This window comes from Ziziphus jujuba, chromosome 2 (assembly GCF_031755915.1).
Source record: "Ziziphus jujuba cultivar Dongzao chromosome 2, ASM3175591v1".
In the NCBI taxonomy this organism is placed as follows: Eukaryota; Viridiplantae; Streptophyta; class Magnoliopsida; order Rosales; family Rhamnaceae; genus Ziziphus; species Ziziphus jujuba.
The window spans coordinates 20,819,191-20,846,886 of record NC_083380.1 but is presented as its reverse complement, the minus strand read 5'-3'; the positions used below and the strand labels follow the sequence as shown (position 1 = coordinate 20,846,886).

The following is a 27,696-nucleotide window of genomic DNA, read 5'->3' as shown; positions in this document are numbered from 1 at the left end:
CAAAATGCAATTTTTTTAAAAGATAAATTACAACAAATTAGAACTAAAAAACCTAAATTGCAAGAGATTGTATGTTAATATTTATTAAATATGATAAAATCGTTAATCATAGTTAACCCAAACAATCAAATTCAACCAATGTGTAACAAATTGAAATTAAACGATTTATACTGGAACATTTTAAATTTGAGGATCAAAAGTACAACAACCCTAAGCTAGAAGATATTAAAATATAATTAACATTAACTTTAAAGCATAATGCATGAGCAATTTGGAAGTTTCACGTTATATACTTTTGTAAACAAGTTGTTTAATGTTCACAGCATTATTAATTTTCTCATTTAGACGTTGGAAAATAAATAAATAAATAAATAAATAACAGTAATAATAGTATACTTCAATTTTACCTTTAGGCCCGGTAGCTGCAGTTGCAAGGGGTAGAGTAGTAGTAGCAGTAATAGTAGTTGTTGTTATTGTAGTAGGTGGAGATAAGAGTTTTGGAGTAGTATTGGGTGGTGCTTGCACATGTTTGTAAAAGGCAAACACTTCGACCCTAACATTACAACTAGGACTAAGAACTCTCGCACCTTGCTTTCTATCACAACACAATAAATAATGGAAGCCTTTTGATGGCGTACTCGAGGCATGTGGTGTAGTTTTTGCTGGACAAGTCTTTGAGTGCACTGCACCCCGCTATAAATCGTCTCAATAATCCAGCGTTAGGTACTTTTTAGCGCTACTTGAAGCCTCTTTCGTGAATCGCTGCATTGTCTCTCTTAGTCGCTCTTTAAATTGTTCTCGGTTCATCGCATTATGGACATTCGAAAGAATTAAAGTCCTGGTTCCAAGGCGATTCTGAGTTAAAATCTTGGTTTGAGTAGCTTAAATAAATAAATAATTTGTGAACTTAGCATAATCAATTATTCGCTTACAGAACTTATTTATGTTATTAATGGGACTGATTTATTTTATTATTTTGTAGTAAGATCCTTGGTCATACATTTTCTATAACATTTCAGTTGGTCCATTGGACTGGAAGATCAACTCTCTTTATAAGTCCATTGACTTACCCATATTTTTCCTAATATTATTATATTATTAAATTATTAGTATTTTGTATGTGTTAAAATTAATGGATATGTGTGATTTGCAGAGATTATAAAAATGTCTAGGACAAGCAAACAGATATATGTGTCCATAGGTACTACTTTGTTGTTTTCTATTTTACAGGATTAAATATTTAATTTATCAATAACTACGTTTGGAGATTAATAATTTATGATTTAATAGAATTTATTATGTATATCTAGATTCTTAAAATTCTAACATAACATGCATTCATCATACCGTATCACAACCTCTTTCTCTACAGGACACATTTTGCATGCTTCTTTGGTCGAGTGTTCAACACAATGCTGGCAGATTTCATAGCGACCATAGTCTTATGTAGAGGAGTGCCTCAATTTTAGCGGACATGATTGAGTTAGTATGGCTGAGGTAAGTGAACATGGAAGAGAGGACCAAAAGGATCGTAAATATGTCGTGTTAAGGCAATATTAAGTCTCAAAAAATGTTCTGTTTTCCTCTTCGCAAACATTTTGCTTTTGGATATTTCAATCAAAATATATTAGCTGCATAAATTTTTTTTATTTTTTTTATTTTTTTTTACATACATTGTACATGTTATTTATTGACATTTTTGTTTCTTATTTTTTTCTATTTAAGTGTGAAAAACATCTTCATTAGACTGTGTCCACAAGGGGTAACAAAACATATCTTTGCACAACAATTCAATCAAGAAACTCTTCCTTTCAACTTGGGTTTGAATAGCTTTTAACTTTTCTTTTACAATTGAAAACAAATGGGTTTGCAGCTTTTTTGTTCTAGGGTGAAGATGTAAAAGTTTAAAGCTTAAACGTTATATACAATTTTATGTTTTTCATTTCTTCTCAATCACTTTGTCCAGACAAGTTCGACTTTAATTTCTGCATTGCTTCCGGTTGATGACTACTAAATCCTAATTATGCCTCCCTCTTCCTGCTGATCTTTTGACTTCTACTTGTCTTTTGTCAGACTATATTTGATAAGAAGGAAAAATAAAATGAAGGAAAAGGACGGATAAAAAGTGAAAGGGTGAAAATTATTATAGTTGTTTGATAGGAGTGAGACACGGAAGGATGAAAAGTTTTCCATCCAAAAGAGTCACTCCAAAATTTAGAGGATTGGATGAAAAAAAATAATAATAATAATAAAAAAATAAAATAAAATAAAAAACTCTTGTTATATTTTTTTACTTGTGTTGTTAAAATAATTACTCGAGATATTTTTATAACTCTTTATTTTTTCTTTTTCCTCGTTTTGTTCAATGTAAATTTTTTTCTTTAACTTGAGGTTTTCTTTCCCTTTCCTGTGATAATTCCTGTTTCATTCTTCTTTTTTAATTTTTTTATTCTATCTTTTTTTCTAACATGTATTTTTATGTTTCTTCGATTTTATTTTTTTAACTAGTCTTTCATTTTTTTAAGTGATTTTTTTGTTTTTTTATTGCTATATTTTTGCATTTTTTTTTTTCCTTTTTACACTCACTCTATTCCTTTTTAATGGTGCCCCTCTAAGAAAATTTTGCCACTCCATACAAGCAACAAGTCTATCAACTTATTAATGACAAATAATGTGTTATAGTATTTATTGGTTTGAAACATATTCAGCAAAAAAAAAATATCTATATATATATATATATATTATTGGTTGAAACATTAATACAAACTAAATATAGATAAATGGACCTTAATTGAAACTCAAATATAAGTCAACACAACGTCATTAACTTGGTAAGTAAACAAGTTGTTAAAGCTACTAAGCATTATTATATCATAGAGGAAAAATATCAGTAAACTTTCACTTTACCTTTAGACCTAGTTAGCAGTAAAGTAGTAGCTGTATGCGTGGTTTGCAGACAATCTGAAGCCGGAGGAGTGTGGGGTGGTGCAGGTACACGGACATATATAAGCTGTCTTCTTTTCCTGTGGATCATCATCCTCCAAAATACAACTGCCCAAAGTTATCATCTCTAATTGGAACAGAGACATATAAGCTGTTGCCAATGGATTTTAGAAGGAACTAGTGGCGGTAACAGACCCACAACAGATTTGAAGATCACACTATATATTTAATATGCGATCAAAGAGGAGATTAGAACTCTCTATGCTTGACCAGAAAGACAGACGCAATTGATTTGAGGTGGTTCAGTATCTATGTGTATATAGAAGTTATTTTCATCAATCAAGAAGAAGAAAGCAATTTACATTTACAGCAATGAAATGCATCAGATACTTTAACTCTAATTCATCTTATATAAGTTTTTATACCCTTATCAATTATAAAGAATAATGTCATCGTGTATGACATTACAAATTGAATGCTGGTTTGCAGAAAACGTATTACAGAACCAAAAATGAAATAAATCTTAAAGAGATATTATTCTAGTCCAAGGAACTTATCAGGTCTCTGAAACCAAAAACAAGCCAATCAGCATTTGCTGCAACAGCAGCTCGAAGTTGAACACCAGCATAGCAAATGAACAAGTCAGCACCTCCTGGTTGACGGGCCTACAAAATGAAAAATTAAAACAAATAAAAAAGAGAAAAGGTAAAAGAAATTATGTCGACACAAAAACTCCATATTGGAGTCAAAAGAACCACATTATTTTTCTGCTCATGCTAAGTTAACCATATTATTTATCTACCCATGCTAAGATATCATTAGAAAAGCGTACAAGATGGTCAATTAATTTCACCTACTAGCCAAACTTAGCTGACTTTGTTTGATAACCAAACCAAATGATCATGAAACTTTGTTTCTCCTATTTCTTTTTTACTCAAAAAATACTAGAGCAGACCAAGTTCATATTGCTGTTTTGAATACAGAACTTGTACTGTTTCAGCCACAGGCCAAAGAGCACAAAAACAGTTTCCTTGAATATATAGCTACATTCTGGCAGGAAAGAAAAACAAATTTTGTCATCAAAATTGCAGATTTAAATTCCGTTCTCTACTTACCTCAAGATCAGTTGCACCATCCCCAATCATGATGAGTGTTTTGTAGCAATGAGCCTGAAATAGCAGTTCAATCAGCTTTGCAAGTAACATTCTTGACATTCAAACTTAATGATCACCATTTTACCAACCTTCCTTATTTGTTGCACTGCAGTTGCTTTTCCTCCACTCCTTGAAGTTGGTTCGTTTTTGTCAAACCCAAGAAACTCCCCGGATTCTCCAAATAGTAGTTGATTGGCAAAAATGTTTTCAGGTGGTATTCCAAGAATAGATGCAACAGGCTGCAACGGAAATATGGCTCAATTAACATTTATTCCAAAAAGCATATTGCTGTTCCAATTCTCTGTTTTAGAACCTGGAGATTGCATATACAATACTTCACATATATAAAGCATCCCGTAACCACAATATTGTTGGTTTAGCACCAATCCAACTAGGGAAACAGCTTTAGAAGGGTGACAGCATTTTAGCATCTAGGTCTACATGCATGAGTAATTATTTGCTTATTGTCACTCCCTTAAAATCCCTCTGCCCATGAAGTAAGACAGAGTCATATAACAATTAAGCTTTTCCTAGATTCCTAGTTAGAGTTCCATGTGGCCTCTACCAAATTGTCTTTGGATAGGGCATATCTATCACTAGGATATGACAATATGTGATTTAAAAGGATTTAACAGTAGTCACTATCCATGGCCATCAAACTGACTCTGAATAAAGTACAAATTTTCAGTTGACAAATGAAAAACAAAATAAGAAAGTAGAGATGAAGCAACATACATTAATCATTTGACGGAAGCCACCTGAGATTAAGTAAACATCAGTATTATTAGCTTTCAGCTTCCTCACTAATTCATCTATTCCAGGAGAAAGGCTACAGAGACATGGTGAAAACTGTCAACCTATGACTATGCTTAAAATAAGTTGTGTTTATAAAGATGTATGAAACTTCAAAAAAGAATTCATGGCATAGGTTCAACAGTATTCTAAATACTTCATATTCAAAGTAAAAACTATTTAAGGTTTAAACATAATAAGAGTATCAATCACATAGTAAAATAATGTCATGAACCATAATAATACTAAGGCCAAACTTAAAACAATTACATTAAAAGTCTGTTCCTGAGACTTCACAATTCCAAGCTTAATTGCAGGGGTAGCTTTAAGCTACAGCATAAATTCACTTGTTTGGCCATGTAACTTAAAACCTTTTTTTATAGAAAAAAAAATGTTGTTTCCAAAAACATATTTTGAGTTAAATCAATTTCACAATTAACAAACCCATTTCAAAATCAATTTCTTGCTCCATCTCTTTCCTTGCAATTGCAAAGTGGCAATAAATTTCACTATGCACTTTTGAGCAAACTGAGATATGCTTTGTGCAAAATAACCTGTTATGTGGTGTCTGAAACATATCAGACTAAATATTTTCATGATCATAGACAAACAGAATAAGACATATTGTTGAGGGGAATTCTAAGTAGGCAATATGAAAGTATGATAAATGTTTGGCTGGAAAAGAAAAAGACTACCTATTGAACACAGAAACAGACCAATTATTTAATCCCCCAAGTGATGTACTCAATTGTAAAACATGCAACCATGCACCTCAAGGAAAGTTCAAAGTTCCATCACAATTTTCCAGATATGGTGCAAGCAATTTGTGCTTTTTGGTGATATATAATTTTGTTTGCAATTTACCTTGGAGGCTTCTTTTCGAGAAAATCCTGGAGTTGGGACAGGGAAGGATTGAACAGTGCTAGTCTGGCGGCCAAGGCATCCTCAAAAGGTACAGAACCACTCATTGCCCTAGAAAATCAAGTACAAACATTGGTACGAAATCTATGGGACAATAAACAAATGCAAGTATTTCAAGAACCATCTCACCTTGCAGTCCATTCGGCAACAGCCTTTCCAGCTCCACAAAACTCTGCAAGTTCATCAATACCCTCATCCAGGCACACTGTGCTATCCACGTCAAAACACACAGCATTTGCATTTTTCCATAACTCAAGAACCTCTGTAAAGATTCAAAAGGCAATCATCGACAATAGCCATAGCATTACATAACTTCCAAAACTATTTTATGCCCAGGTAACAAACCAGATTCATACTTTTTGAAAACCAACTACAAAGTTACATTTAAAATGTAAATTCTTCCACACTAAGCAATACAACCAAACTTCCACTAAACTGAAAAGAAGATCTATGACACAGCATAGTTTTGCACTCCATTAAATTCAAAAACTTATACCAAATTTTGCATCAACCATTTTTTCACTCAAAGCATTGAAAAGAAACGATGCAATTACAAATTTCAATATTCAAATAGATTGTATATAACCTTTAGATGGCTGCGTGTTCTTGAAGCGGCTTGGTGTCGATGTTTCTAATGGTTGAACTGAAGCAACAATTGGGCTGCACGAATTTGGTTGTTTCTTCATCCCAAAATGACTTTTATAAGAACTCCTAGCAAATTGCAGAGAGAATGTAGGAACAAAATGAAGGTGATTTCTTCTACCATGAATAGGAATTTTGACGATTTGTGAAGAACCCACTAACCCTTCCATGGAATAATCTGTGACCCACAAATCAAAATCCCAATAAAAATCAGAAAATTCTAAACAAATCCTCTAAAACCATAAAAATGTTCACACAAAATGAAACTGTACACGGTTCAGGATTCCTTTTCTCATAAATTATTTTTCCCGGTAACCAAACAGAAAATAGAAAGAGAAACCGAAATGATTTACCGAGTAACTAACTTCGGCTAGAAGCGGTACTTTGGCAACCTTCTTTCCTTTTTCCTCTGCTTTCTTCTTAGATCCCACTACTTTGCCGCTGTATCCTTTTATTATTTTATTATTTATATTTATTTATTTTGAAACCCCAAAAAAAAAAAAAAAAAAAAAAAAAAAAAAAAGCGTCATTGTATTTTACCTACCAAAAGTCAAACTTTTCCTAATTACATAGAAATCCATTTGCAATTTGCATGGTGTTTTTTTCATTCCCCCCACCAAGTCACCAACCACTGCGCTGCCCATAGTGATTTTTTTTTTTAATAATTCTTTTCCAAATTCTTAACGAATATCCGACCCATTTCCCCCTCTTTTTTTATTTTATTTTTATTTTATTTTATTTTTTTTACAACACATCAAGAAAATGAGAGATAATTTGCTTGTTTGCTTGTTTTTGATTTGTTGGAACAAAAACAATCTTCAAGCTTTAGTAGTTTTTATTCAGTTTAGGGGACACTTTTTACAATTTTATGGAAAATTATAATATTTGTCATCAACAATTAACGGATAAGTTGTTAAAACAAAAAACAAAAAAATTAAAAAAACGATAAATTCAATTTATACTCAAAATATTTATGTTTCTTCAAGGAAAAAAGTCTTAATGCATTATTCTTTTTGTTTGTTATTTTTTGAAAAAAAAAATAATATCTCAACCAAAACATTTTAGCACCCAACAAAAAAAAAAATTAAGAAGATTTTCGTTTTAATTAAAAAATTAGATTTTCAAACTTCTGTATTAAGGAAATTAAGATATTTTTTATCCCAAAAAGTTATGTCTTTTTCTCCTTTTTGGAGCTTTGTTACTTAAAGAATAATTAAATAAATTATACAATTTTTTTCAGAAAAAAAGTAATTATTTAAAAAAATATTTGTTCCTCTTAATATTTTTCAAAAAAAAAATTATTATCAAATATTTGTTTAATAACTTGATCAAACTATGTTACTCTCCCCTCATCTTTGACCCCGGTACCAAAGCTATCAAAATTTTTATTTAATTTATTTATTAAATAATGTGGAATATTTTAATTGGTTTATTTTTTTTATTTACTTATTAATATTAACGTTTACATATTCATAAGGTTTAAAAAATATGTGTCAATGTAAATATAACGAATTTAAAATACAAAAATATTCATAGAATATAAAAAATTATTAATAAATTTCTTTCAGTTAATTATTATATAGTAAACATTAATGATAATAAAAATATTTTTATCAATAAAAAAAAGCAAAAAAGATATAAATTTGATAAAAATATTTAAAGTAAATTATATAAAATAATTATTACAATTATATTATATTTAATACAATGTCATTTTAATATCATATAAAACTTTTAGATGGTCGAAAACTATTAGTCTCTTCTTCATCTTTATCTTGAGATGTAAAATATAAGAAATAATTATTAAAATTATTTCTTTAATAACTTTGCATATAATTGTTAATATGCTAAGAAGATGGATCTTATATTAAATGTGGATGTTCTTATTGATACGCATTATATGATATTCGTTGAATGTATACAAAATTATTATCAAATGGTTGAGTTTAAAATGATATCCACGATTTACTATTTGATAACATACCATAAACATCTATCAACATTTCATAAATTTATTTACCTACATTACATCTTTATAATATTTGTAATATATTATTTAGGGATATTAGCAGTTAAGCACCCTAAACTTTATCGAGATTGATACATTACACTCTAAATTTTTTTTTCTTAGCGTTCTGTGCCTCAAACTTTCTTTTTGCTTGCACCATTGGTTCTTCTATTAAAAATGCATAACAAAATGATCATGTGTCATGCACTTGCTTATCAAGCAAAGTTAAATCAAGTAATTTCACAGGCCTCATCACATGCTTCTTGCGTGTTTGATCAGAAATTGGTTTCTTGAGATTGGGTTTTTGAGCACCAAAAAAAGTGAGATTGATCTTAGGGATTCAGAGATTGATTTTGATCTGATCAAAAAACCCCTCTCCAACTCTCAAATCCCACCTCTTTATCGCCGTCAATTCTAATCAAAGAAGAAAAAAAACCCTAATGGTTAGAATCCACGAGCTTATAATCTCAGATCTTCTCTAAGAGCCTCCAAATGGAAGTGGCCTAGCGATTCTCTCTTCCGATCTCTCTCTCTCCAAGCTCATCTCCTCTCTCCTCCTCCTCCATTCTCCTTCCCAATGTACCCTCCTCCTTCTCTCTCTTCCCTCTTCCTTTTCCTTCAAATCTCAAATCCTCCATTACCACCACCACAATGAAGAAATCATCGTTGACCTTCCATCCCACCACCGTCTCTCCTTCTACACCTCTAATTTCGCCTTCTTTATCACCACCCAAATCCTAATCGTCGATCTCCTCACCTCCAAAATACCCACTTCCTCAATCACTGGTATTATCCTTCTCAGCGCTCATTGTCTCTTCGAAACCTCCATCGAAGCTTTTATCATCAGAATTTTTCGATCCCTGAATCCGAATGCCTATGTTCCCGCTTTTTTCGATAAGCTGCACATTATGGTTTCTGGGTTTTCGAAGACTGAGAGGATTATGAAGTGTTTGCATATAAAAAGTTTGCATCTTTGGCCAAGGTTTTAGGTTTATGTGTTGCTAGAACCTAACTTCTAAATTCAGAACAGTAAAATTACCTGATTTAACCTTGTTTAATAAGCACATACATAACACATGATCATTTCATTATGCATTTTTAACAGAAAAACTAATAATGCAAGCAAAAAGGAAGTTTGGTTGTAGATTGCCAAGAAAACATTTAGGGTGTAATGTATCAATCTCGATAAAGTTTATCATTTCTTTCACATGCATACTTGTATTTTTGTTTATATTATAATTTATATCTATTTTATAATTTTTATAAAAAAGTATTAAATTTATTATGATAAAAAAAAATAGATAGGTAGATAAATAAACATCAATAATTTTTTTAAAAAAATGTTTAAGCAAATTAAATTTAATAGAAATTTTCTATACTAGAAAATTTAATTATATATTTGATAATATTTTAAATTTTGATAAAAAAATGTTAAAAAATATACTAGAAAAATGGACAAGAAATAAGAATCCTTTTCTAATTTTACATTTTAAATTATGTAGAAATAAGTTGTACAATTTTTAAGATGGTTTTAAAATATGGCACTTTAACATCCTTCACTTTTTAAAATATTGCATTTTGATAGGAATTTTACTATTTGCCATCATCTATTAATGATCATTATCTTATTTGATAAATTTTAATTGTGCTTTTAGTTGTATTATTTTTTATTTTAAAACTTTAAAGTGAATTTTTTTTTAATGGTAATTATTCGAATTATCATTTGGTATGTAAATCTTATATGTAATTATCTATCAATCATGATAAATAGCATTTTTCTTTTACGATCCAATGTGCAACTCACATGGGATGATTGTTAACTAAGAGTCAAACATAGTCAGTCTGCAAAAAATTGAAAATCGAAGACAATTAACAACAAATTGAAAATTAAAGATATAATATAATGAGTTTTGAAATTGAGAACCGAAATTGTAAAATCCCCTAACTAGAGGGTGGCAAATGCAATTAGCACTATAAATTATGGTATTGGAATAATTTTAATTAAACATGTGGAATTAGTTAGAAATGGCACATATAATTCAACCAATTTTTATTTCATTTTCCGTTTTTTTAATATTGGGTGAGACAATTTGAATCCTATTGGCTGTGCTACGATACTGTCCATATAGAACATTTTTACTTCACTTGATAATGCTTCAATTTCTTATGTAACAAGCAAAAAAAAAAGTTAATAATAAAAACAGCAAAAATTTTGAATTTGTTTTATCAGAAAGCTCTCTCTCTCTCTCTCTCTCTATATATATATATATATATTCGATGCTGCCACCATTATATGTGAAATTTAAAACTCAAATTTGTGTCAATAGACAAATCAAGTTAATTTATAGACAATTAATAAATACTGTAACATAATTTGATTAGTGACTTCCACTTGAAACAAAATTGGCACGACTAAATAGTTAAAACTCTTTGCATGAAAGAGCATAGTGAGGATGCCATATACAAATGAGAAGTTTGGCATATAAAGTAAAGTGAAGCTAAATATAAATAAATTAATTAAAATTTTGTTAAAGTCATATTCATCTATGACAATTTCATCTTAATCTTCTTTCTTTCGTATCTTTAAAATTCTGCTTATCTTTCATCCACCCAAAAGACAATTCAATTATTTCAAAATAGACAATTTAATTATATCAAAATTTTGCCTTACCTTTTAACTATTACAAAAAATCAAGTCAAATTAACAACTTGATGTATAAATTTTTACTACAATTCTCGTAAAATCAAAACCTTACCTACACATGATAGCATTTGGAATTTTGAAATTTATTATACAGGAAAAGAAAAGAGGAAGCTCCTAATTAAGGTCAATATATATAGCAGATTATTAAATCAAAACAAAATCTTTACGTATGAATTTATATTTATTTATTTATTTTTATAATGTATACATTTTTCTCGTTTATGTCATAATTTCATTTCTTTTCTCATTTTTTTTTATTTCAAACAATAATATCTATAATTGCATATATATATATATATATATATATAGAATTATTCTTCTGTAAACTATTTGCCAGCTTATAATAAGGACATGATATAGCAAATCAATATGAGTGATATCTAAAATAATAAAATTACAATTAAAAAGATAATTAAGGATGTGACAATCCTACAAACTTATCGTGTGTCATTTTAAGTTAGAAGAATTTCAAGATATTCCAAATATAATTTTAAAATTTGTGTACTTTGGTTAAAGTAGAACATAGGACGATATGATTGGATCATAGAATGACAAAATTGCTTTTGGGATCCTTATCAAACCTAGAAAAACTCCATTGAACCATTACCAAAAATCTAGAGGGACTTTTCCCATTAAATGGATATAACCTAACAGTATGTATAAAATATCATAAATATTATTAAAAAAAAAATTCATCATCATAAGTGTTAAGGGTTTTAACCTGAGAATCAAAAATAAAATAAAATAAAATAAGAGTCATACACATTAGATCAATCTATCAGAATAAAAATAAAAAAAATAAAAGTCATATATATTAGATCAATCCACCATAACAATTTAAAAGATGTAAAAGTTGAAGACTAAATAAAAGATAACATAAATGATAAATCCAGTATAAGTACATAAAAAGGAAAATGTATTAGCAATGGAATAATAGTTGAGATAAAGATATGAAGTGATGATATTCTAGAAAGATGATGATGATGCCAGATATAATATGGATAACCTGTCAACTGAGGCCTAATTGAACAATTTAAAAAAAAAAAAAAACTATGAGACGACTTTAATAAGTGAAACAAATTAATAATATGGAAATAGTCATTTAGAATTTAAACATTTTCACTTAAGACCTCATTTTCAATATTTCGAAAAGTTTCCCCTTTTAAAACCATTACACAAAAATCCAACTTATACTCTAAAACAATGTCATAAAAAAGAGCATTTCATAGTTAAAGAATTTAAAATATCATTAACTAATTGAAATATAAATTTAATGCTAGACAATGAACAGTCTAATCATAATTTAAAAACAATAATGAAACATATAAAACTACAAAAATATGTATATCAGAAAAAGCATATAAAATATATCATACATTATACCTAGCACTACTAGATGGTGCATGGCTTCCTGAAATACCACTAGATAATAAAGAAATACATAAAAACCAATGTCATGAGGGAGTGGCACACAACTTATCATCACTCCGAAAAAATGACACACAACTCATCATCATTTTCTCATATTATACCAACTAGTCATTCTATGATCTCGAAGGAGTGGCACACAATTTATCATCACCTCGAAAGAATGGTACAAAACTCATCATCATTCTTTCATATTGCGATTACACATAGGATGATGAAGCCTGCATGCAGCTAATAACATAAACATAATCACTGATACTATATAGTACATCTTTTAAAAATAATAGTGTAGTATTTGTAAACCATCAATTAAAAATCATACTTTATATTTTTCCCAAACAAATACGGTACTATCAATTGGAATTTAATATTCAAATTCAACAATTTATTTGAAAACTCCAAATATTTAAAATCATCATTTCATACCAAAACATAAATACCAATAGGGAAATATGTATTACCATAATCCATTTTTAAGAATTTTGAAATATATACACACTTAAACATACTTAAAAATATATCATTTCAAATATATTTTCTCAAAACCAATTATTTTCCAAAAATACCCAGATATTTAAACACCAAAACTTCCAAGTTCATCATAAACTCATTTGAATTTAAAACCATTTATAATCTTATAAAAAGTCACATGAAATGATATTACATATATAAAATATAAAAGTATATATTAATACATGTATATGATAAATATTTAAATCAAACCACATATATAAAATATTCAAACCATATACATAAAAATTCAAACGATATATACATATATATATATATATATCGTTATACTAATATGGTCCAAAAGTTAGTTAAAAACATAAACCACTTACAGATATCATTGATATCCACTCCTATCACTTTGCCGGGTTGCTTTTGAGATTGGTATTGGTGCCTATAATATAATAAAAAAAATTTCAGACTCTAAAAATCAAATCCAAGATATTGGTGCATTTCCAATGTTTCAAAATAACATTTATAATTCCAAAATTTCTAAAATTAGACACAGAGTAGTCCAATCTACTGTATCTCCTAAATATTCAAAACTCAAAATTGAAAATTTTCATACGGAAGCCAATTTAGTGAAATTAAGTCTTCCATTGAGTCCTATTAATACCTAATTATACAAAATCAACTTTAATTTTGTCTAATTTGTCCAGTTGCATCCAAACACATTTCAATTTTTACTCAATATTAACTAATTAATCCAAAAATAAAAAAAAGTATCAAATGAACGTTCAAAATCTAAAAATTTTATAAAGATGGGAAGCCCATGAGATAAGGAATATAATAGTGTACTCATCTTAGTCCAAAAATATCATCTACGGTCAAAAAACTTGTTGAAAAATTCAATCAAATTTTATATTCATAGATCTCTTAAACCATGAGTAGTCTTGGCAAATGAAGCATGAGAATGGATTTAGAGGGTCTTAAAATGGGGGAGAGAGGTATGGTTCAGACTGATACAGCTGAAAAATGAAGAAAACACAAAAAACATCAAACCATCATCACTGGGTTTAAAAGATCAATCCCAACGTGTTGATTTGTGGTTTGACCAAAAAACTTAGCAACTCGATTGGTCCAAAGGTGGGTTTGTCAGTGGTTAGGCGTGTGTCTACAATGGTGGCTGAAAAAGAAATCAAAGCCCACTTAACTCCGTTTGGTTTTTAAGCAGGTCATGGGTTGATAGGTCAAGAGGATTTTGGGACTTTTTGAATATTTTTCAAATTGTTTAATGAATGTATAGTTCCTTATGTATATATAGGCTTTTAAGTTACTAACAGATAAAAACCAATACAAGTTTAGATACTGTAGAAAGGAGTTGAATAATTTGTATACATTAGAAAAGTGTTTATTTTGAAATATGGTAGATTAGGGTTTATTATTTAGTTTCATAGAAAATAAAATTAGTTATTGACTGATTCCTAATTAGTTACTTTCCTAGTTTGTTGAGATTCCTATCTTTGTGGGATTCTCCTCTTATTTTCCTAGAATAGTGGATTGGAATGCCGGCCACTCCAACATAAAATATTAGAGTTGTATTTCCTTATGTGAATGAGAATTTCTCTTCCAAAAAATTCTCATGGTATCAAAGCTGGATTCAAAACCTTAATCCAATTTATTGCCAATTTCTCATCATGACCAAATACAGCATGAATACCCAAATCGATAATCCCTCAGCCAATATCATCGACAATTCACCTTTTCCTATTACCAGTCACAAACTCAATGGCCACAACTTTCTTCGGTGGTCGTAATCTGTCCTCATGTATGTACCTGGTAGAGGAAAAGATGAGTATCTCACCAGCAAGTTTCCTATTCCGGCAGCAGTAGATCCCAAGCATCACATGTGGAAGACTGAAAGTCATATGGTCATGTCATGGCTAATAAACTCCATGACCACGGAAGTTGGAGAGAATTTCTTTCTCTACAAAACAACCTAGGAAATTTGGGATGTGGCTCGTGAAACCTACTCCAGTTCCAAGAATAAATTTGAACTTTTTGAGATTGAAACTCAACTCATGATCTACGACAAGGGGAGATGATTATCACTCAATATTTCAACACAACAACCCGGTACTGACAGTACCTTGATATGTTTGAAATACATTCCTGGAAATGTCCTGATGATGTAGCTTTATACAAAAAGATTGTTGATCAAAAGAGAACATTCAAATTCTCCTTGGTCTCAACAAGGATCTGGACAAAGTAAGGGGGAGAATCATGGGAAGCAGGCCACTGCCTCCCATTCGAGAGGCGTTTGCTGAAGTCATAAGAAAAGAAAGCAAGAAGAAACTAATGATGACAGAAAATATGAGCTCCCAGGTTGCTGAAGGCTCGGCCTTATATATACACAACTCATCTTAGGATAACAAGCAGAGAAAAAAAATGCCATGGTGCGACCATTGCAAGAAACCTGGTCACACTAGAGAAAATTGTAGGAAAATACATGAGAAGCCCAATGATTGGAAACCGAATCAAGCGCGCCAGGATCGGAGCAACCGTGCAAATGCTATCACCACTTCAGACAACACTAGCACCACTACTGAAACCAGTTCGTTCATTAGGGAGCAAACTGAGGTACTACAGAAACTACTCAGACAGATATCAGTCCATTCACAATTCGCATCACCCACTGCTGAACAGCATACTAGTAGCCTGGTACATCAAAGTACATTTTCCTTTGCTCATGTTGTGGAAACTAGGAAATTAAGACCATGGATAGTCGATTCTGGAGCTTCGGATCACATGACCAGAAATATTAATGTCTTTCACAAGTTCAATCCATATTCAAGTCCCTCTACAGTACGAATAGCTGATAGATCACACTCAAAAGTGGCAGGAATCGGATCCATAAAATTGACAAAGGACCTCCTTCTCTCATCTGTCCTTTATATTCCAAAACTAGATTACAATCTGATTTCTATTAGTAAACTCACCCGTGACTTGAATTGTGTGACTAAATTCTATCCAAATCTTTGTGGATTTCAGGAAACAGATTCGGGGAAGGTGATTGGCAGTGCTGAAGTGTATGGTGGTCTCTAGTTGCTTAAAAGGAACCCTCCTCCACATGGACAAGTTCATTCAAGTTGTGTTTCTGAGTCTGTTTCCAATTCTATTTCTGTTTCAAATGAGAGTCAAGTTATGTTATGGCATTTTTGCGTTGGTCATCCAAATTTGGTGTACCTTGAAAAATTGTTCCCTCATTTATTCATCAATAAAAATTCCAAGTTTTTTCATTGTGAAATATGTCAACTTGCAAAACACACACGACATGTTTATCCTAGCATTCAATATGAGCTTTCACATCCATTCTCCATAATTCATAGTGACATTTGGGGACCCTCATGAGTGAAAAATATTAATAGGGCTCGTTGGTTCATATCTTTCATAAATGATCATACTAAAACCACCTGGATATTTCTTATGAAAGAAAAATTTGAAACAGGGGAAATCTTCAAGTCCATTTATTCCATGATTCACACCTAGTTCAAAAGCAAAATTCAGGTTCTTAAAACCAACAATGGCAGGGAGTACTTTACATCAGTTTTGGGTTCCTATCTCTTGGAACAAGGAATTATTTATGTGAATTCTTGTTTTGACAACCATTGGCAAAATGGGATAGCCGAGAGAAAAAACAGACACTTACTCGAGGTAGCTCGATCACTCATGTTTACCAATCATGTGCCTAAAAACTTCTAGGATGAAGCCATTCTTACTGCCACCTATCTCATCAATAGAATGCCGAGTCCAGTGCTACAAATTCGGAGACCCCGCCAAGTCTTCCTACAAGCCTTTTCTCACGCCAAATCTTTTTCTTCTAATCTCCCACTCAGAATCTTTGGTTGGTCATCATTTGTTCATATACACTAACAACATCGGACCAAACTTAATCCCACATTAGTGAAATGTATTTTCCTAGGATATTCCTCTCATAAAAAAGGGTACAAGTGTTACTCACCTATTACGAAGAAGATGTACAAGTTCATGGACGTCACATTCTTTGAACACCAATCTTATTTTTCCAAACCTGTAATTCAGGGGGAGAATTCGAGGGAATTTCAGCTTTAGGACATTCTTCAAGATACCTAATTTGTTAGTCCAGCCTCTTTACCCTCTTCCAAGTCCTCAAATCTGAGTCTCAATTCTACATCAGTTCAAAATGACACTACCCAAGTATCAGTTCCATGAGTCACCCAATCTGCCAAATCACACCACTCAAAATGATCTACCCGAGTCCACCCTACCTCAACTTGGCACAAATCATCAGGAACTTCATGTCTATTCTAGGAGGAGACAACCTACTAAGAACTTAGAGAACATCACTCAAGTCAGAGATTGTTAAGAACCTGAACCGGACCCTCCTACTTTAAAATTTCACACTGATATGGATTCTTCAACCTGTGAGCCTCTTGTTCCTTATGTTGATGATTCTGCTTTGCCTATTGCTGAAAGAAAGGGTGTCCAAACATGTACAAACCATCCTATTGAGAAATATGTGACATATGGGAAATTGCTGCCAACATATAAAGCGTTTATCTTAGCTCTTGATAGTGTACAAATTCCTAATTCTATTCAGGAAGCGTTGAAAAATCCAACGTGGAAGCAGGCTATCGAGGAAGAAATCAGGGCTCTAGAAAGCAATGGAACTTGGACTCTTACAAAGTTACCTCAAGGGAAGAAGCCTGTGGGTTGTAAGTACATATTTACAGTGAAGTATAAAGTAGATGGAAGTATTGAGAGGTTCAAAGTCAGGCTGGTGGCGAAGTGCTTCACTCAATCATATGGAATTGATTATCAGGAACCCTTCTCACCCGTTGCCAAGTTGAACACAGTTTGAGTACTGTTGTCACCAGTAGTAATAGAAACTGGCCTTTGCACCTGCTATACGTAAAAAATGCCTTTTTGAACCGAGATCTTGCAGAAGATCTTTACATGGAAATACCTTCAGGCCTAAAAAACTCTTCAAACAGCCGTCAAGTGTGCAAGCTAAAGAAGTCATTATATGGTCTAAAATAATCACCTGCTGCCTAGTTTGATAGGTTTACTAAAACAATAGTTACAAATGGGTACAATCAATGCCAGGTAGATCTCACTCTATTTGTGAAATTCTCACCTAAAGGCAAGATTGCTATTCTCATTGTTTACGTTGACGACATCATTTGAACTGTAGATGACTCAGAGGAAATTATCAAACTCAAAAGATTACTTGCTATTGAGTTTGAAATTAGAGATCTTGGTGCTCTCAGATACTTTCTAGGCATGGAGGTTGCTCGATTTAAGGCAGAGATTGTTATATCCCAACAAAAGTACATCTTAGATTTGCTAACTGAGACTGGCATGCTTGGGTCCTGTAGAGATACCTATGGATCCTAACCTAAAGTTAAGTACAAATAAGGAAAGAGTGTCAGTGCATAAAGGGCAGTATCAACGGCTAATGGGCAAGTTGATCTATCTCTCACACACGAGACCAGATATTGCATTCTCAATGAGTGTGGTTAGCCATCACATGAACAATCCGATTGAGGAACATTTAGAGGTTGTGAATTGAATTCTTAGATACCTGAAGATGACACCAGACCATCGTTTACTCTTCAAAATGTGTGAAATCCGTGAGATAGAGGTATATGCAGACACTAGCTGGGCTAAAGAACTAACTGAAAAGAGATCCACAAGTGGTTACTGCTCCTTTGTTTGGGGCAATCTTGTTACATGGAGAAGCAAAAAGTAATAAGTAATGTTAAGAAGCAGTGCAGAATCAGAATATCGTGCTCTTGCTTTGGGTATTTGCGAAGGACTATGGCTTCAAAGATTATTAAGGGAGTTGAGAGTTGATTTTAAAGACCAAATAAAAATGCTTAGTGATAGCCAATCCACCATCAGCATTGCTAAAAACCCGATACACCGCGACAGGACCAAGCATGTTGAAATTGATAGGCATTTCATTTCAAAAAAGGTCAACATGGAACAGTTCAATTAAGCTACATCCATACTCGATTGCAACTTACTGACATTCTCACCAAAGCCCTTTCAAGAATAAGTTTCGATGAATTCAACTCCAAGCTGGAATTGTATAACATATATAACCCAGCTTGAGGGAGAGTGTAAAAAGGAGCTCAAAAATTTATATACATTAGGAAAGTTTTTATTTTGTAATATGGTAGATTAGGATTTATTATTTAGTTCCTAATAAATAGGATCAGTTATTGACTGATCGCTAATTAGTTATTTTCCTAGTTTGTTGAGATTCCTATCTTTGTGGGATTCTTCTCTTATTTTCCTAGAATAGTGGACTGGAATGCTGGTACTTCAGCATAAAATATTAGGGTTCTATTTCCTTATGTGAATGAGAATTTCTCTTCACCAACATTTTCAGATACTGATAAAATGTTTATGCTTAAAACTTCCAAAAACAATAACTTGAAATGAGGTGTTCCATCAGTTTACAAACTCATACCAATTAGCCCTACGCTATGATATACCGGTCAATCCAAAATTTTTGACTATACAAAAAATCAAATTTAAGACCCATAAATAGCCCTTTTGGTCAACTTTAGTCAAAAATTCAAAATCTAGATTTTTTTTATTTTTTATTTTTTTTGGGGAATGGATTGTTACATAGTACTAGTCATTTTATATTTTCAAGTATCAAAATATCATTTGTGAAAAAAATCAATGTATGTATGTATATATATATACATAGTCAATCTCTCGTTAGAACATCCTAATAAATTTTCCATTAGAACTTTACTTATTAGTCACTATATCTTTTCAAGAACTAAGATTTAAAAATTATATTTTCAATTTTAGTGAAACATTAAGACCCTAGAAAAGACAAAATGAATTCTGTTATATTCATATAAATCCCAAATGCATCTTTATATTTTAACTTCTAAATAAATCAAAGGACTAATAAATGAGATTTTGGATGAAAAATCTATCACAATATCATGATGAAAAATCTATTAGGATATCTTAATGAAAAACTAATTATATATATAATATTTAAATACAAATATTTTAATATCATTAAAATATGAAAATCATTTTTATATATCCATATGTAGGAATGCAAGCACTTTTTACTTCCATAATACATCATTTGCATGGCCTCTCTCATCCATCCATTGGTCAAAATGATTTGTATGTGTCAATTTATTTTGTTGGAAATCACAGTAAACAAGCAATCAATACAAGAAAATCAATGATAAGCAATGCAATTAATGCACCGTTTGAAATAAAAGTTGACGCTTAATAAAATGCCGTCTGATATTGTGTTGTTAAAATTATATTAAAAAAAAAACCGATGCTTTATAAGTGTCGCTAAATGTATAGCAATAGTAGATGCTTTTTCAAAAAAGCATCGGTAAATGAACATAAATAACCGACATTTTTTAAAAAAAGCATCACTAATTATATAGCAATAGTCGCTACATTTTTCATGCATAATAATAGCCGATGCTTTTTTGAAAAAGCATACCAGTAGTTGATACTTTTTTGAAAAAGCATCGCTAAATGCATAGCAATAGTCGATGCTTTTTCAATTTTTGAAAAAGTGTCATCTTTCCTTTATTTTTTTATTTTTAATTTGGAATGGTGCTTTTAAATTTGTCAAATTAGGATTGTTTAATAGCTAACTTCATGCAAAATAATTAATAAACAACAAAATTCAAATAAATATTTGCATAACAAAATAATATTTCAAATAAATTAAATATTAACCCATATAATAATTTTGCTACTTAATCAAGTATTTATATAGTTATGTACAAACAAAAACAATTAAACTAAAATATTCATTAAGATGAAAAATTTGAGATCATAATTTATGCCCATTCAGCACTAAATTGGTTGACATAATCTTATGACTAAGTAACACCTTTATACTGCATATGAAAAATTTATGTTAAAAAAATATTAAAACATATACAAAATAAATAAATATTAATTAATTAGTGTCAAGTAATTAATTATGTTAAAATGTTGAAATTATCATTGTTCGCAAGTTTTACCGAGGTACATTTCTCCTAATAATATCCCTTATTATCTTCATGATATAATAACCATGTTCAATGTTTCCAGACTACTTAGGAGTTTAAATTTGTAAACATTAATTTAAATATAATATTAGCTAAGAAGTACATGTGTAAGATAACAAGTATGTAAATTAACAATTAATAATGCTCACTATAAATATGAAATTCAAACTCATATAACAATTCAATTTCATATTATCAACAAAAAATAAAATTAAACATACCGTTTCCAACGACGCCAAATCTGATACAATCCTGATAACAAAACCCAAATACAACTTGAGGCCAAGCAGCTCACCTCATGGAGCAAACTTCGGTCATCGTGCTAACTCAAATCACTGCACAACGAGCGACCAAAATCAAAATGAAAACCCCAATATGATGCAAAATCAAAAACAAATCCCAATTCTAAGCAAAATCACGAAAAAAACCTTAATCCCAAGCAAAATAAAAAACAAGTAAGATTATGAAAACCCATCAATTAAATTTGAAGAAAAACCCATGACCCAAATTTTTTCCATTTGCAACCCGTACAACACAACAACATAGCAAATAGCACCCAACAACCCAGCAATAAACACACTAAGAAAGCCAACAACGATAGCAACCCAATAAGGAAAATAAAAAATAAAAAAACAAAAACAAAAAATGGCCAAATAAAGAAACCCATTGATGAACCCAGCATGGACGCTATTCAAAATGGAAGAAAAACCAGTGAATATGTGCTCGCCGAAGGCAACAGAGGAAAAAGAAAGAAGAAACCCAAAAAATCAAGCTAACCCAACTATTCAACTTGTCTTAGAACGTGGCAAAGCTTAGATCTTTAAAGGATTGTACTTGGTCAAAAGTTAGGAATTGAAAAACGCACCCAATATTTTTTATAAAATATTAACAATGATTTTAAAAGATCAAAAGATGAAGTTTGAAAAAATTGAAGGCAAATACAAATGATTTTAAAATTTGAAAGAAAAATTAATTTGCTTAATATTTTATTCATTTCCATGTATATTGCTACTTATTTATAATATTTTAGTACATTTGATTCATATTCTAAATAGTACCTTTAATTCATTTTCTAAATAGTACATTTAATGTGTAAAAAACTTAAAAGAAAAAATTCAAACAAATAGGTGATGGTTTTATCATGAATAGCATTGCCCAAACATTTTCAAAATAATTAAATTTATCATATTTTTATTACCTATCTATTAATATTTATAAACATATTAATAAAATATAAAATTAAATAAAATATCAAAAATTAAGACAACAGCGGCATTTTTTATGTTAAAAGCATCATTTAATCCTTTTTATTATAAAAAAAATATTAATTTTGTCCAATTTTTAATAATTTAAAAATAATTTAATTTAAAATTAAATACAAATAAATTAAATGAATAGATTAATTATTTTGCTTCATATTGCTAATTAATATATTTAATATTCATATACATATGAATAAAACATAAAATTAATTAAAATACAAAAAAGTAAGACACCAAGCGACACTTTTGATGTTAAAATCATCACCTAATCCTTTTAAATTATAAAAATTCTGTCAAACTTTTAATAATTTAAGAAATAATTAATTTAAAATTGAAACACAAATAAATTAAATGAATAGATTAATTATGTTATTTCATATTACCAATTAATATATTTAATATTTATATAAATATGAATAAAACATAAAATTAATTAAAATTACAAAAATTAAGATAACAGGCAATGCTTTTAATGTTAAAAGCATCGTCTAATCCTTTTAAATTAGAAAAAAATTCATTTTGTCAACATTTTATAATTTAAAAGTTAATTAATTTGAAATTAACATACAAATCAATTAAATGAATAGATTAATTATTTTGTTTTATATTGCTAATAGATTAATTATTTTACTTCATATTGCTAATTAATATATTTAATTTATATATATATATATATATATAACATAAAATTAATTAAAATGTCGAAAATGAAGAGAACAGACAACGTTGTCTTTTGATATTAAAAGTGTCATCTAGTCCTTTTAAATTAGAAAAAAAATTAATTTGTCAAACTTTTATTAATTTAAAATTGAAACACAAATAAATTAAATAACAAGACTAATTATTTTGCTTCATATTGCTAATTAATATTTTAGCATATTTGATTCATATTTTTATTAACTATGTATTAATCATATTTTTATTTACTATCTATTAATTATGTATTAACTATCTATTAAATTATTAATTTTAAAACAATAAAATTATTATATGAGTTAATGTTTAATTTATTTGAAATATTAGTTTGTTATACAAATGTTTATTTGAATTTTGTTGTCTATTAATTATTTTGCATGAATCTAGCTATTAAACAATCTTAATTTAACAAAACTAAAAGCAACTTTCAAATTTTAAAAAAAAAAAAAAAAAACAAAAGATGATATTTTTTTATAAAAGCACCGTTAGATATGAAAATAGGCGATGCTTTTTCTAGAAAGCATCATAAAGCATTGCTAAATATTAGAAGAATAGGCGACATTTTTGAAAAAACGTCGCTAAATGTATCAACATGCTTAAAAAAACGTCTCTAAATATGGGATAAAAGACAACATTTTTTTCAAAAAATGTCACCTAACACTTTTTTAACATAAAATTTTTTTTAAAATAATTTTTCAAGTCTTTAATGATATAATTATTAAGAAAAAATCTTAAAATAATTTTTATTTAAAAAATTATTTTTACAAAGACAAATAATTGACATATCATTAATTTATAGAATATATCATTGAAGAGTAATTTTTAGCTTAGTTATCTATTAAATATATTGATCAATCATATAAACGGAAAGTCTTTTTCAACTCATATTTTGTATAGACAACAATCTAAAAAGCTATCAAAATTGCTTTAACTCATGTTCTTGGGGTTCACCTCTTCTCCAGTCAATAAATTATTTTTTTTTTAAATTTAAAAAACTATAAGAAAGTAAGATTTAGAGGCTGTTTGTTTTTTTATTTTATGTCTTAATGTAAATTATTTTAAGTTACAAGACATGTTGATTTTCCTTAAAAAATAATAAATTAAAAAATACAAATAGACTACGCTTTTCAATCTAAAAACATTGCCTAAACCTTATTTAATTAAATTTTTTACATTTTTTATTTACAAATTAATAACATTAACATTAATGAAGTACAAATCAATTAATTAAATAGTTCATTTATTTTGGTGTACACTTCTAATTAATATAATTAGTTTTTTTTTTTAATTTCTCAAAATTAAATAAAATGAGAATATATTTTGAAAAAAAAAAAACGTAATAGACGATGCTCGTCTTTAAAAGCGTCACCTTTTTGCAATATCAAATTAATCACTTTATTAGATACAAAAAACAATTACTTAAAGAGTGTATTTTATTGTGTATATTTCTAATTGATATATTTACTATTTTAATACAGCCTATGGTAATTAAACTTAGAACAATTTTTCAAACTTTATGATTTTGAGACTTAGAGGTTGTTTGTTTTTTATATTATGTCTTGTTATAAATAAATTTAAGTCATAGATCATGTTGATATTCTTTAAAACAAAATAAATTAAAAAATATAAATAGCTTATGCTTTTTAATTAAAAAGCATCACCCAAACCTTAGTCAAATTATTGTTTACATATTTTTTTAATTTACAAATTAATAACATCAACATTAATTAAACACAAATCAATTAATTATATTGTTTATTTATTTTGGTGTACACTTCTAATTAATATATTTAGTTTTCTTTATACTTCTCAAAATTAAATAATATTAGAATAAATTTTGAGAAAAAATACAATAGCCGATGTTTTTTTCATAAAAAGCGTTGTCCAATATCAATTTTCTCAATTTTTTTTAATTTACTTACTAATTACATTAACATTGAAACAAAAATTAATTAATTAAATTGTTTATTTATTTTGATGTACACTTCTACTTAATATAGTTATTTTTCTTTAATATAGTTAGTCTTCTCTATACTACTAAAATTAAATAAAATTAGAATAAATTTTGAAAAAAATTATAATAGCCAATGCATTCTTCACAAAAGCATTGTCCAATATCATTTTTTTTTTTTTTAATTAACACTTTGTTTATAAAGGCATCAGCTAATGTATTTTATTCAAAGAGTAAACAACATCGAAAAGAAGCATCGCATATGGTTGTTATTAAGCGATGCCAATATTGTGAAAACATTGTCTAATTTTAGCATTATAGTTGATGCTTTATGTTCAGCGTTGCGGTTTTCTTTTAGCAGACCCAATTTTTTGTAACGCCACCTAATTAGTGTTGCTAATTTATCATTTAAGCATAATAAATATATATATTATAAACACAAAGTACAATAAAATAGAGTCTTCAATATTTTATTGCAAATGCACTCAAAGTAGGAAAATTTCTTATCTTGGCCTTGGTTTATTATAATTAAAAGTTGGGAAAGTAAACAATGTACTCCATATAAAGTGAAACAAAATATTTTATTAAGTAAGAACTAAATTAAAAAAAAAAAAAAAAAAGTATACTTTTCAAACTCATTGCAAAACCAATTTAAAGAATTGCAAATATATGTAAGAGTTATGTTGTGTTAGAAATATACTCGAACTTGACATCACTAAGTGTAAAAGAAATAACATTTCAAAAGAATTAAATTTAAAAATCTAGAATCATGTGTCAACAGGTTTCGAATATAATGTGGAAACTAGATTCCAATGCAAACAAATTTAGGGTTCTAAATAAAATCATGAAAATTTGGCTTAGTCTGGTGGTGAAGCAGTGAGAATGAAAAGTAGGCACAACCAATCCACCAGCACATGCAGACACCTTTTAATTCCTTCAGCACTTCAGCGGGCCAATACCCTATCTTTGGCTATGAGACTGTATGAGAGCTTTGTCTTGTACTAATGGAATCCAATCAGATGTTTGATGAGGAAAGGGGTTTAAATAATCCAATACGTATGACACAATTTGATGCAACAGGCGCTGGATAATTTATACAAAGGAAATGGCTTGTTTCATGTTGTAATGTATAATTGCTCTCTCTCTCTCTTCTGTCTCTTTCAGCACAAAAAAATAAAAAAACAAAAATTAAAAAAAAAAAATTGCTCTCTCTCCCTTTCCTGTCGGTGACACCTCTCATTGGGTGAGTTATATATATATACTTTTAATTAAATCAAAGAAAATGTACAATATTGTCTAACTGCTCTCTCCCTCTCAATATTGGGTTGGTTTTATATTTTTGAATTAAATTAAATTTCTATATTATTTTAAAGAAAGTGTATCTATTTGTTTTTAAGAAATTTAAGAAAATTTGTTTTTATAAAAAAACCTTAAATATTATTAATTCTAAGAAAATCTGTTTTTATAAAAAAAACACTTATTAATTCTAAGTTTTTAAGTAATTTGCAATATTCTTTATACTTCGCTGATTAAACATTTTAAAAAAATTGTTGACTAAGTAATATAACTTTTTTTAGAATTCAATTTTCAAATAAAATGTTTATTTTTGAAATAATGTATAAAATTATATGTAATAATAAAATCTTTAAATAATAAACTGTACATTATATGAATATTAAAATATTTATTTTCTAAATATAATTATTTTTAAAAAATAATGTACAGTTTATTTTGTCTAATACAACACAAAACATGTTATTGGTCACAATTTTTTTAAATGTAATTTTGTTTTGCTAATATTTTGGTTAAATCTTATTAATTTATTTACTATTTTAAATATCAATTTATTTAGATAATGCAGTTATTGTCATGGTAATCAATATAACTCTTAAAATATTATTATTATTATTATTATTTTATAATAAAAATTAAAATAAAAAATACAATACATTTTTACACCAAAGTTTGTATAATGATAAATACAATACAGTAAAGCTACCTATTTTTATGATAAAAATTAAAATAAAACAATACACATTTATGCAACAAACATTTTTTATTGATCAATACAATATTGTTCAATATAATTAAGTTCAATACTATACAATCCAGCCCAATGTGACAGAAATAATATAGTACAATCATGCATATCAATCGAGCTCAAAATGTATAAACTTTGCACATTATATTAATCCCTTCTCTCTTTCTCTCTTTCTTCAAAAGTAATACCTTTTTCTTTTCTTATTAAGTTACATCTATTTAAAAGAGGGGAATCAGTGGATCTTACTTTAGGGAATCTACAAAGTAATTAATATCAAATTGAGCTACCCTTAAGCTACATGCCAAATTTAGCAAAAGTTATTTTGTATGTTAATGATGTGGAAATTTATGAGTAATTAAACTGAAAGTTAAAATGATACTGATAGTACAGTACAAACTCCACATACATAAACACACACACACACATATATATACATATAATGGAAACTTATACATAATATTATAATTTCATCAAAAACTATTATTATTATTTATATACACACACACACACACACACACACACACACACACATATATATATATATATATATATGTGCAATTTGCAAATGGAGCAGAAGCTGGGGCTAGCTGGAGGCAATATAGATA

At 29.0% G+C, this 27,696-nt stretch overlaps 1 protein-coding gene and 1 long non-coding RNA gene across 3 annotated transcripts; both read right to left on the bottom strand.

The window, feature by feature from the left end:
• Positions 1-3,330: 3,330 nt before the first annotated feature.
• LOC107419044 (phosphoserine phosphatase, chloroplastic) lies at positions 3,331-6,963 on the bottom strand. Of its 2 annotated transcripts, none has more exons than XM_016027762.4 (8): positions 6,806-6,963; positions 6,397-6,630; positions 5,940-6,072; positions 5,754-5,861; positions 4,833-4,926; positions 4,187-4,336; positions 4,059-4,112; positions 3,331-3,608 (listed from the first exon to the last, which is right to left on the bottom strand). In XM_016027762.4, exons 2-8 carry the CDS (start codon positions 6,620-6,622, stop codon positions 3,483-3,485), a joined length of 891 nt encoding a protein of 296 aa, XP_015883248.3. In that variant the 5' UTR covers positions 6,623-6,630; positions 6,806-6,963; the 3' UTR covers positions 3,331-3,482. The 2 variants fall into 2 exon arrangements, with proteins under 2 accessions (XP_015883248.3, XP_015883130.3); XM_016027644.4 differs by having other exon boundaries at positions 6,818-6,910.
• A 5,546-nt stretch (positions 6,964-12,509) lies between these two features.
• Positions 12,510-21,904, bottom strand: LOC132800413 (uncharacterized). The gene is made up of 3 exons (XR_009635475.1): positions 21,363-21,904; positions 13,435-13,496; positions 12,510-12,823 (listed from the first exon to the last, which is right to left on the bottom strand). It is a non-coding gene; the product is annotated as an uncharacterized LOC132800413 (long non-coding RNA).
• Positions 21,905-27,696: the final 5,792 nt, after the last annotated feature.

Bases quoted from the DNA above. Each gene is read 5' to 3' on its own strand.
- LOC107419044 (XM_016027762.4), bottom strand. From the start codon at position 6,622: ATGGAAGGGTTAGTGGGTTCTTCACAAATCGTCAAAATTCCTATTCAT. The intron at 6,073-6,396 runs GTTATATACAAT...GAATCTTTACAG, and splicing joins GAACACGCAGCCATCTAAAG to AGGTTCTTGAGTTATGGAAA. The intron at 4,113-4,186 runs GTTGGTAAAATG...CTGCTATTTCAG, and splicing joins CAGTGCAACAAATAAGGAAG to GCTCATTGCTACAAAACACT.